This window comes from Rutidosis leptorrhynchoides, chromosome 4 (genome assembly GCF_046630445.1).
Source record: "Rutidosis leptorrhynchoides isolate AG116_Rl617_1_P2 chromosome 4, CSIRO_AGI_Rlap_v1, whole genome shotgun sequence".
Lineage (NCBI taxonomy): Eukaryota > Viridiplantae > Streptophyta > Magnoliopsida > Asterales > Asteraceae > Rutidosis > Rutidosis leptorrhynchoides.
This window is the reverse complement of record NC_092336.1, coordinates 437,980,028-437,992,887: the sequence shown is the minus strand read 5'-3', so window position 1 is coordinate 437,992,887 and position 12,860 is coordinate 437,980,028. Positions and strand designations below refer to the sequence as shown.

Below are 12,860 nucleotides of genomic sequence, written 5' to 3'. Positions count from 1 at the left end.
GCTTAACATGTTGGAAATATTTAATCATGTAAATATCAATCTCAATTAATATATATAAACATGGAAAAGTTCGGGTCACTACACTGATAGGTGAAATTCCATGTCGGAATAGCTGTCGGAATCCGAGGAATTCGAACTGGTTGAGGGATTCATCTCGTATGATCAGATGAAGGACTTTCGATAAGAATTAGATTATAGGATGTAGATTAGTACCCTGCAATACATAATTTACATATGCATATATAATACTAACATCCCATAAGTTACGGAGGAATCTACGGAAGTTGTCAGGCAAAGTCTACAGTAACAGATATGCTAAGATATGAATTAGCAGATACGCTAAGATACGAATTTTGACTATACACTATTCATGCAATCTTTGCAGTAAGGTGTGTCTAGACTAAGAATGATAAGCAGGTAATTTCCTAAGGATGATAAACAGATGATTTCCGATAAAAATGATAAGCAAAACTTTTGACATGCAGACACGGTCGAAGTCCAGACTTACTAATGCATCCTAACGACTATCAGTTAGACACACTAATTCAAGACCTGGTTCGCTAAGACCACCGCTCTGATACCAACTGAAAGGACCCATCCTAATCCATCCGGACAAAGTCCACATCGATTACAAACGATTCACAATAGTTGGTTACATCGCGAGGTACTTGACCTCTATATGATACATTTTACAAACATTGCATTCGTTTTGAAAAGACAAACTTCATTACATCGAAAATTGACGATATGCATACCATTTCATAACATATCTAATTATAATTATCTAAATAATAATCTTGATGAACTCGACGACTCGAATGCAACGTCTTTTGAAATATGTCATGAATGACTCCAAGTAATATCTTTAAAGTGAGCAAATGCACAGCGGAAGATTTCTTTCATACATGAGAATAAACATGCTTTAAAGTGTCAACCAAAAGGTTGGTGAGTTCATTAGTTTACATAAATAATTATTTCATAAATTTAATAGACCACAAGGTTTCATATTTCCATTTCTCATAAACATACGTCCCATGCATAGAGACAAAAAAATATCATTCATATGGATTGAACACCTGGTAACCGACATTCACAATATGCATATAAGAATATCCCCATCATTCCGGGATCCTCCTTCGGACATGATATAAATTTCGAAGTACTAAAGCATCCGGTACTTTGGATGGGGCTTGTTGGGCCCGATAGATCTATCTTTAGAGTTCGCGTCAATTAGGGTGTCTGTTCCCTAATTCTTAGATTACCAGACTTAATAAAAAGGGGCATATTCGATTTCGATAATTCAACCATAGAATGTAGTTTCGATTACTTGTGTCTATTTCGTCAAACATATATAAAAGCAGCGCATGTATTCTCAGTCCCAAAAATATATATTGCAAAAGCATTTAAAAAGGGAGCAAATGAAACTCACGCATATAAATATTGTAAAACAGTTAATAAAGCATTTGCATGTATTCTCAGCCCAAAAACGTAAAGAGTAAAAAGGGCAAATGAAACTCACCTAATGTATTTTGTAGTAAAAATACATATAACAACTTTTAACAAGTGTATGGTTGGCCTCGGATTCACGAACCTATATCATTTGTATATTTACATTAAAACATATAATCATAACTGAACAAAATTACTTATAATACCTTTAGTTTATATATTATGTATGTTTAATTTATGTATATATTTATAATAGATAATATTTATATTATTAATATCTATATTTATATACATACATGTCTAATGTTATATTTAAAATCGATACTTTGTTATTTGTAGGAATTTAAATAATAATAATTTTGATAGATATAATTATGTGAAATTTAAATAAAATTACAATATATATATATATAACAAGTATATTTTATGTACAAGATATTTATTTGTTTTAAAATGAGAGTTTTGATAATAATAAGGTTTTACTAATAATACTAATAATAACCTTATTAATAAAAATACTACTAATGATATTGCTAATACTGATACTTATAATGATAATAATGATGGGAATCTTATTAATAATGGTACTGTTGATAATCATATTACCTAACAATAGTTCTTAGTTTGGTAATAATATAGGTAGTAACAGTAATAGTCATAGTTGTAGCTAGGGTTGTGATAATAATAATAATAATAATAATAATAATAAGTGGTAACTAATACTTATATCCATTCCATGATAATAATAATGATAATACTTTTAGTACTAAGTGATATTACCTAATAATAACTAAAATAATAATGATAACAATCACAATAATAATATTAATATAACAATAACAATAATTAATAATACTCCTAATATCAAATATAATTCTAATAACATTTATGATGTTTATAATTAAGATGATAATAATAATAATTATAATAATAGTAATAATAATATTAATATTAATTTTTGTAGTGATAATAATAATAATAACACCAATGATAGTAATAAAAATGATTATTCATAATAATAATAACAATAAAAATCATATTAATAATAATAATAACAATTAACATTAATAAGTAATAATAATATTGGAAAGAAAAAAAAATAAATAAACAAAAGGAGACTACCTCATTCAAAGGATGAAGTCCTAAAAAAAATGCAAACAGCCCATGCCTGGGCTCGAACCCCCGACCTCTCGTATACCCGCATCAATCCTTAACCATTTAGGCTACTGCCCATTTTCTGATAATCATTCCTACGCTAAAAATTATAACCCGTTTTCTGTTATATCATCTTCTTCTTCTTCTTCACTCATAACCCAAATACCCAGAGGTCGATTCCTTCAACAATTTAAGTTTATGTATTTGTAATTTACATTTCCAAAGTAGTTTATCTATTTTAAAGATTTGCTTTCATCAGAATCAATGGTAAAGTAAAAAAAAAAATAATAAGCTAATGAACACGTTTTAAAATCAAAATCAATATCGACTCAGAACCAATCCCATATCATATCCGTGAATTACATAATCAATTTAGGACTTAATAGCATCATACAACCACTCACTGCTGATTAATTAGTTTAAAAGAAAAAAAATAATAAAAATGGAGCAGAACCTGCTGCTGCTACTCGTCGGTATAAAAAAAAAATTATGATCTTGAATTCAAAAAAGTTCTAGACCAAGACCTCTACATGAAAATGGTTTTAAATCAAACATATAAGCTTTCTGTAACTTCAATTGGATCCAAAACATTTATATGAACTCGAATTTTTGCCAAGAACATCCTGTTTGACTTTTGGAACTAGACTTTGACTCTGAAATTCAAACTCGTTAATAGGAATTGAGATTGGATACTTTACAGATAGTTTAAGTAAAGCATTCCTAACATCTCTGCATTGATGGATTTTGAAATTAAATTCGTATTTGGGTTTTTGCCAAAAAGTGACATGAACAGGAGTTAACGAGTTCTTTATTTATTATTTTTATTTTTTTATTTTTTTTTTTAAACACCAAATTGAATTAGCTGTAAATGATAGGAAAGATATCAAAAGGGTTTTATGTCCAAAGGCATGAATCAATCAGTTGGTTTATAGTCAAAAAGACTCGACAGGATTTTTTTATCGGGTACAATTAAATAGATAAAAAAAAGATATTAAAGTTCTGCTATTTTTTTTCAACAATCTGTATGATTGATTGGGATGGAAACGTTTTTGAAGGTATATACAAAATTTATATACAGTTGTTGATAGCTATGTGAAACTGAATGAATTCCAAATTGTACAAGTGATCTTAACCTATTATTATTAATAATCAATAATTAATAATTATAATTCACATTAATAAAATCTAAATAAAATAGTAATAAGTATTAATAATAATATTGTTATTGACTATTAAAACGATGAATATAATATTATTCATAATAAAAATTTGTATTATTTATAATAATAATGATAACTATGATAATCATAAAGATTTCTAATAATAATGCTAATAATAACTACAATAATAATAATAATACTTGTACATACCAAATTTCATATAGGTATATGTATTAGAATAATAATATTAATAATACAAATATTAATATTAACATTTATAATGAAAGTAATGTTAATAATATAACTTTTATATTTAAACTTGTATCACATTTTAATATATTAATATTACAATTTATTAATTATGTATTTTTTTTAATGGTTATATCATATGTTACATGATAACCTTTATTACAATATATTAATTATTGATAGTAATCCTATATATAGATAATAATATCATATATATATATATATATATATATATATATATATATATATATATATATATATATATATATATATATATATTACATATTTGTTATACGCAATTGTTCGTGAATCGTCGGGAGTAGTCAAAGGTCATTCGAATGTACGAAAATAGTTCAAAGATTTTGAGACACAACATAACAGACTTTGCTTATCGTATCGGAATCATAATTAGATTAGGTTTAAATTTGGTCAGAAATTCCCGGGTCATCACACTATCTGCTTTGTATTTGATTGTAAACACCCAACGACATCCAACTGGTTTCTTGTCTTGAGGAAGTGTTGTCTTAAGAGCTTCCATCCCAGCTTCCATTGCATCTCTCCATTTTTTTGATTTTAAGACTTGTTCTCCTGAGTTTGATATTTTTCAGAGTATATTGGTGAATATTTTGGCTTCTTCTGATAAATTTTCTTTGGCAACATTCACCATTGGATATCTGGATCCGAGAGCTTGTTTTTTGGGACCATATCGTTTTGGTGGAACTCCCCTATTGGCTCTTAGAGGTAAATCATACCCTTCGGTCTGTTCATTTTGACTTTTTGAACTATATTTGGACTTTGTGATTCGTCTTACTGAGTTGTTTCATGAGTTGAACTTTGTTGTTCATCAAAAATATTTTGTTGAGTTGATCCAGCTTGATTTGAACTTTGTGGTTCGTCTTGTAATAGTGTTTCTGGCTCTCTTTCTGTGTCTTTTGATAACTTCGTAGTGTGACTGATTTCTTTTGACAAAGGAAGTTTCTCTAACCAACTCACAATGTCATTAGAATCAATATCCTCTTCATTTATGTGTTGGGGGCAATAATAATATTCAATCTCAACAAACTCACAATTCATTGTGGTGAACATGTGACGTCTTTTTGAACTATAACATCGATACCCTTTCTAGTTAACCCCATATCCAAGAAAAACACATTTTTCAGCACATGAGTCTAGTTTAGTTCGTTCTTGCTTAGGTATGTGAACAAAGACTGAACAACCAAAAATCCTTAGTTATAGAGTAATATTAAACGGTAGTTCATGAAATTTGGAAAGTGTTTGAAGTGGGTTTTGAAGATCAAGAACTCGAGTAGGAAGTCGATTTATAAGATAAGTTGCCGTGGAAAGTGCTTCAGGCCAAAAACTCTTCAGAACATTTGATTCTAATAGAAGACCCCGTGTCATTTCTAAGAGGATACGATTTTTCCGCTCAGCTACCCCATTTTGTTCGGCGGTTTGAGCACACGATGTTTGATGGATTATTCCCTTTTCTTGACAAAACTGTTTCATGGATGAGATAACAAATTCCACCCACCCCCTCCCCCACCCTCCCGTTGTCAGATTGTAAAATCTAAATATTTTTGTTGAACTGAGTTTGAATCATTTTACAAAATAATGAAAATTTATCGAAAACTTCAGATTTATTTGCCAAGAAATAGGTCCAAGTCATCCGTGTACAATCATCAATAAAAAGTAAAAAATATTGAGAGTTTTTCCCTCCGTTAATTGCAGCTGGGGCCCACACATCTAAGTGAATAAGTGAAAAGGGAATATTTTTCCTTGTATTGTTAGGTTTAAAGGTGTTTTTATGATTTTTTGCTAAAATACATGTATCACAAGTTAGTACGGAATTTGGTGGAAATAATTTCGGAAATAAAAGATTTAGATAACTTGCAGACGGGTGACCCAACCTCTTATTCCATAACCAAGCTTCCCTATTAGGTGTTCCGTGTGTAAGCATCACGGTACCTCGTTAGGTTAGTTCGTCCACATAGTAAAGACCCTCCCTCTCAGTGCCACACCCAATGATTATTCTGCCCGAATATCCTTTAAGATACAGAATGTCAGATGTAGTTGGACTTTAAAATTTAATTCTTTAGTGACGTGACTCACAGATAGTACTTTATGAGATAAAATTGAAATATATAGACAATTAGTTAATTTTAATTTTGGATTAATTTCAATTTTTCCTCCTCCTTTTACTTGGACTACCCCTCCAATGGTAGTTTGAATTTTATTTATTCGAGGTTTTCATTCGGAACAAAAATCATTTTTATCTTAAGTCATGGTGTCGGTTGCAACAAAATTAAAAATCCATTCGTTACTTTTAATTTTATTTGTAGTTACATTCGCTTTTCCCGTTAAAGTTTTGTTAGTCCCACAATTGGACAATTAAAAAATATTGTGGCAATTATTTTGGTCAGAGGCTACTTTTTTATTTGAGAATGGATTTATATGTATATCATTGGAACTAGAAGGGCTTAATGTAGTATTTGTTCCATTATATCTTTTAGATAATACGTTTTTTGTGTAATAGTAAAAGGGTTTGTCTATTGTGTGCCCCTATAGGCATATTATAAGCATATTATAAAATGTTATTACATCAATTTAGTTTTTAAATCCTAATAATAAGTACAGATAAAATAATTCAGTTTTTTGTGTTCTTCCATATTTCCCCTTTATCATTTTAATATCAAATTAGTTTTAGAATTAACAAACTCAAATACTACTTTCATATTTTACGTTGAATCATCAGTGATTTTTTCAATAAAATTGCTTCCACATTTTCTCATTAAAAATACAATAGGAACATATATATGATGCATAATGCATACCAAACCTCCAATTTTTTTTTATGTGCTTCCATTGTATGATGCATAATGCATACCCAAACATCCAAAAAAAACTTGTGCTTCCATTGTATGATGCATACTGCATACTCCTATTTCATTTAATCAATCATATATTCATATGTGTGCGCATGATCTCAATAAATACTAAAAGTAAATACCTTCATAATCCACAATATCAGTTTAACCATTTATTCAAGATAAAACATTGAATTGAAGGAAAAATGTCTTCAAACTACATTGACACCTACATTGACACCCATCCAAAATAGTTCATAAAATATAGTTCAAGAACGAATTGAATAAAATAACAATATAACTCACCACCAACATTCTTAACATTTGGTAGATAAAATAGGATTTAGTTCTTCATTTCCTGAATCGATTTTCTTTCTTTTAGTAGATACCTCTGAGGAATTGTTTTCCAACTGAATATTTGTTGTTTCTTTGCAAGTGGTAATATTGTGACCAAAACACTTGCATCGTCCACAACGCCTTGCTTGTTTTGTCAACTCTTTTCCACTTTTCTTCCATTTTTGTTGTGGTCGACCTTTAGTTTTAGATTTGATAGGGCACTGAACTAAATCAATTTCATCAAATACAAGCTCACCATCTTTATAAGAGTCTGAATCCTCAAGACTTGATAGTTGATGCGATGAACATGAACCATCATTTTCTATATCGTTTCGGCTCCATCGTGGATGCAAATAGATAGAAGGGATCTCAAAGCAACCCACATGGATAAACACACATAAAATATGACGACAAAGTATGCCAACAAATTCAAAGTTTTTGCAAGTACACATAGCCACCTTACCATCCCAAAAGACAGTGTGACAACGTGTTGCTTTGTGATGTTTAACAATAAACTTGTTGCATCATTTTCAGGGACCAAATATTGAATTGCATTACCAAACTGCTCTTGAAATTTCTTAAATGCGAATGGAGTAAAGAAGTGATGAGCTTGTTCTTCTAATTGTGAAACCGATCGCAAATTTGACCCCCTATACTTCTCCAACATGGTATCATGTAATTGTTTTTGCTCTACGTCTTCAATTGCAAGATCAACCTAAACAAATATCATACCAAATAAAATCATGGGTCAAGATAATATTATTTATTTAAATGGGCATATGCAAATATAGAATACAACATACTTGTCTAATAAACTGTGTTAAGGAAGTACGAGAAGAAATAAATCTTTTTACAAATGCATTGATACTTTCTGATCTTCCGGTAGTTGTCATGCCGCCAAAGAAAAATTCCCTAAGATAAGCCGGCACCCAAAAAGTTTTAATCTCATATAAACCTGAAACATGCTTATTATTGGTGAGATTGTATTTTGTAGTTACAAGTGGCCACTGTTGCTCAAATTCTTCAACTGTATCCAACTTATATAAGGTGTAGAAGTATGAACACCAATTACAATACTCACTTCTTAACACCGACGTAAACCAACACATGAATTAAGAAGTTATATGCCATATGCAAAATGCATGTTTAGTTGAAGGCATTTCTTTTACAATTGCACGAGTCATCCATCTATCTTGATCCGTCAAGATTGTCTGCGGGGACTTTTTCATAAGTACTAAAAAGATCTGCATGTTATAAATAAGTTATTGGTTATTTAAGCGCTACACTCCACAATCAATTGAAAAAAGTTTACCACGTTTTAAGTGCAAACAAATATATATTGTATAACATTAAAAATATAAAATAAGTATAAAAAAAATGTTGATTACCTTAAAGAGCCATTCAAATGTACTTGACGTCTCATTGCGTAGAAGTGCACAACCAAGTAATATAGTTCTTCCATGATTAGAAATACCAACAAATATGCCAAAAGGCATGTCATATGAGTTGGCCTTGTAAGTAGTATCTCAACAATTGAGAAATTTTTATATATATTTATTTTTTGAAAGCAAATTTCTCCTTGTAAGCAAATTTTTATATATTGGATGGCTATTAGAGTTTTTATATTTTATCCCATTTTTAATGTGAACTGAATCGTCCAACTGGTTATTAGGGTTTATATCAACCCTTCTTTCACAAACATTATTTATCATATGATTAGTGTTCTTATCTATTGCATCAAATGAAAAAAGCTGAGTTTTAATAGGGTTTAAGGGTTTCTCAAACCCTTTACCTCGTTTAATATGTTTTGCCGATGAAGTATTTGAACCACAAGCCGTTGTTGTCGTTCCTCTTTAAATCTTAGCCACTGCCGTTCATCTTTCCATCTCAAAGGCGATACCCTAAAACTCTAAACCACCTTAGCTGTCGTGTTTCTTAAATTTTTTGTGATAACTGCCGTTGTTGGTATCCTCTTTGTTACCCGTGACTGCATATTCTCCATGCTCTTTTATCTTACCCGCTAAATAATCACCATGGAAACTACTATTTGTTCGGTAGCCAGTGATTTTGGGGTTGGATTCGTTGACACGATAGTGGATTTAGAATGGTAAGAGGGTTTCAGGAATGGTTGTGCTTGATGAATGGTAGTTTTCTAGTGATAAGGCTGTAGTGACCCGAACTTTTCCATGTTTATATATATTAATTGAGATTGATATTTACATGATTAAATGTTTCCAACATGTTAAGCAATCAAACTTGTTAAGACTTGATTAATTGAAATATGTTTCATATAGACAATTGACCACCCAAGTTGACCGGTGATTCACGAACGTTAAAACTTGTAAAAACTATATGATGACATATATATGGATATATATATATAGTTAACATGATACTATGATAAGTAAATATATCATTAAGTATATTAACAATGAACTACATATGTAAAAACAAGACTACTAACTTAATGATTTTTAAACGAGACATATATGTAACGATTATCGTTGTAAAGACATTTAATGTATATATATCATATTAAGAGATATTCATACATGATAATATCATGATAATATAATAATTTAAAATCTCATTTGATATTATAAACATTGGGTTAACAACATTTAACAAGATCGTTAACCTAAAGGTTTCAAAACAACACTTACATGTAACGACTAACGATGACTTAACGACTCAGTTAAAATGTATATACATGTAGTGTTTTAATATGTATTTATACACTTTTGAAAGACTTCAATACACTTATCAAAATACTTCTACTTAACAAAAATGCTTACAATTACATCCTCGTTCAGTTTCATCAACAATTCTACTCGTATGCACCCATATTCGTACTCGTACAATACACAGCTTTTAGATGTATGTACTATTGGTATATACACTCCAATGATCAGCTCTTAGAAGCCCATTTGAGTCACCTAACACATGTGAGAACCATCATTTGGCAACTAGCATGAAATATCTCATAAAATTACAAAAATATGAGTAATCATTCATGACTTATTTACATGAAAACAAAATTACATATCCTTTATATCTAATCCATACACCAACGACCAAAAACACCTACAAACACTTTCATTATTCAATTTTCTTCATCTAATTGATCTCTCTCAAGTTCTATCTTTAAGTTCTAAGTGTTCTTCATATATTCTACAAGTTCTAGTTACATAAAATCAAGAATACTTTCAAGTTTGCTAGCTCACTTCCAATCTTGTAAGGTGATCATCCAACCTCAAGAAATCTTTGTTTCTTACAGTAGGTTATCATTCTAATACAAGGTAATAATCATATTCAAACTTTGGTTCAATTTCTATAACTATAACAATCTTATTTCAAGTGATGATCTTACTTGAACTTGTTTTCGTGTCATGATTCTGCTTCAAGAACTTCGAGCCATCCAAGGATCCATTGAAGCTAGATCCATTTTTTTCTTTTCCAGTAGGTTTATCCAAGGAACTTAAGGTAGTAATGATGTTGATAACATCATTCGATTCATACATATAAAGCTATCTTATTCGAAGGTTTAAACTTGTAATCACTAGAACATAGTTTAGTTAATTCTAAACTTGTTCGCAAACAAAAGTTAATCCTTCTAACTTGACTTTTAAAATCAACTAAACACATGTTCTATATCTATATGATATGCTAACTTAATGATTTAAAACCTGGAAACACGAAAAATACCGTAAAACCGGATTTACGCCGTCGTAGTAACACCGCGAGCTGTTTTGGGTTAGTTAATTAAAAACTATGATAAACTTTGATTTAAAAGTTGTTATTCTGAGAAAATGACTTTTATTATGAACATGAAACTATATCCAAAAATTATGGTTAAACTCAAAGTGGAAGTATGTTTTCTAAAATGGTCATCTAGACGTCGTTCTTTCGACTGAAATGACTACCTTTACAAAAACGACTTGTAACTTATTTTTCCGACTATAAACCTATACTTTTTCTGCTTATATTCATAAAATAGAGTTCAATATGAAACCATAGCAATTTGATTCACTCAAAATGGATTTAAAATGAAGAAGTTATGGGTAAAACAAGATTGGATAATTTTTCTCAGTTTAGCTACGTGAAAATTGGTAACAAATCTATTCCAACCATAACTTAATCAACTTGTATTGTATATTATGTAATCTTGAGATACCATAGACACGTATACAATGTTTCGACCTATCATGTCGACACATCTATATATATTTCGGAACAACCATAGACACTCTATATGTGAATGTTGGAGTTAGCTATACAGGGTTGAGGTTGATTCCAAAATATATATAGTTTGAGTTGTGATCAATACTGAGATACGTATACACTAGGTCGTGGATTGATTCAAGATAATATTTATCGATTTATTTCTGTACATCTAACTGTGGACAACTAGTTGTAGGTTACTAACGAGGACAGCTGACTTAATAAACTTAAAACATCAAAATATATTAAAAGTGTTGTAAATATATTTTGAACATACTTTGATATATATGTATATATTGTTATAGGTTCGTGAATCAACCAGTGGCCAAGTCTTACTTCCCGACGAAGTAAAAATCTGTGAAAGTGAGTTATAGTCCCACTTTTAAAATCTAATATTTTTGGGATGAGAATACATGCAGGTTTTATAAATGATTTACAAAATAGACACAAGTACGTGAAACTACATTCTATGGTTGAATTATCGAAATCGAATATGCCCCTTTTTATTAAGTCTGGTAATCTAAGAATTAGGGAACAGACACCCTAATTGACGCGAATCCTAAAGATAGATCTATTGGGCCTAACAAACCCCATCCAAAGTACCGGATGCTTTGGTACTTCGAAATTTATATCATATCCGAAGGGTGTCCCGGAATGATGGGGATATTCTTATATATGCATCTTGTTAATGTCGATTACCAGGTGTTCACCATATGAATGATTTTTATCTCTATGTATGGGATGTGTATTGAAATATGAAATCTTGTGGTCTATTATTATGATTTGATATATATAGGTTAAACCTATAACTCACCAACATTTTTGTTGACGTTTTAAGCATGTTTATTCTCAGGTGATTATTAAGAGCTTCCACTGTCACATACTTAAATAAGGACGAGATTTGGAGTCCATGCTTGTATGATATTGTGTAAAAACTGCATTCAAGAAACTTATTTTGTTGTAATATATTTGTATTGTAAACCATTATGTAATGGTCGTGTGTAAACAGGATATTTTAGATTATCATTATTTGATAATCTACGTAAAGCTTTTTAAACCTTTATTGATGAAATAAAGGTTATGGTTTGTTTTAAAATGAATGCAGTCTTTGAAAAACGTCACATATAGAGGTCAAAACCTCGCAACGAAATCAATTAATATGGAACGTTTTTAATCAATAAGAACGGGACATTTCAAAGGCCATGTCCTGTGTTTGGTTTTTATTGTTTAGTTGATAGGATTGGTTGCCGTTGTCTGACATGGTGGACAATCTCCGGTATATGATTGAAGCTAAAATCGGCTGTCTTTAATTCTAGGATCAAAAACCTATAGCTCTTATACCATGAAAGCAATTGAGAAATTATTAATATATTTATTTTTTGAAATACAGAGAGAATTGAAAAAATTTGCTTGATACTTTACATTC

General features: G+C 30.2%; 1 protein-coding gene across 1 annotated transcript; it reads right to left on the bottom strand.

Moving 5' to 3' along the window:
• Nucleotides 1-7,194: 7,194 nt before the first annotated feature.
• Nucleotides 7,195-8,322, bottom strand: LOC139842111 (protein FAR1-RELATED SEQUENCE 11-like). Its single transcript, XM_071832285.1, has 3 exons — nt 8,017-8,322; nt 7,677-7,928; nt 7,195-7,581 (listed from the first exon to the last, which is right to left on the bottom strand). The coding sequence occupies exons 1-3, from the start codon at nt 8,320-8,322 to the stop codon at nt 7,195-7,197; spliced, it is 945 nt and encodes a 314-aa protein (XP_071688386.1).
• Nucleotides 8,323-12,860: the final 4,538 nt, after the last annotated feature.

Bases quoted from the DNA above. Each gene is read 5' to 3' on its own strand.
- LOC139842111 (XM_071832285.1), bottom strand. From the start codon at position 8,322: ATGTGTTGGTTTACGTCGGTGTTAAGAAGTGAGTATTGTAATTGGTGT. The intron at 7,929-8,016 runs GTATGTTGTATT...ATATTTGTTTAG, and splicing joins TAACACAGTTTATTAGACAA to GTTGATCTTGCAATTGAAGA. The intron at 7,582-7,676 runs GTAAGGTGGCTA...GGTTGCTTTGAG, and splicing joins TCACACTGTCTTTTGGGATG to ATCCCTTCTATCTATTTGCA.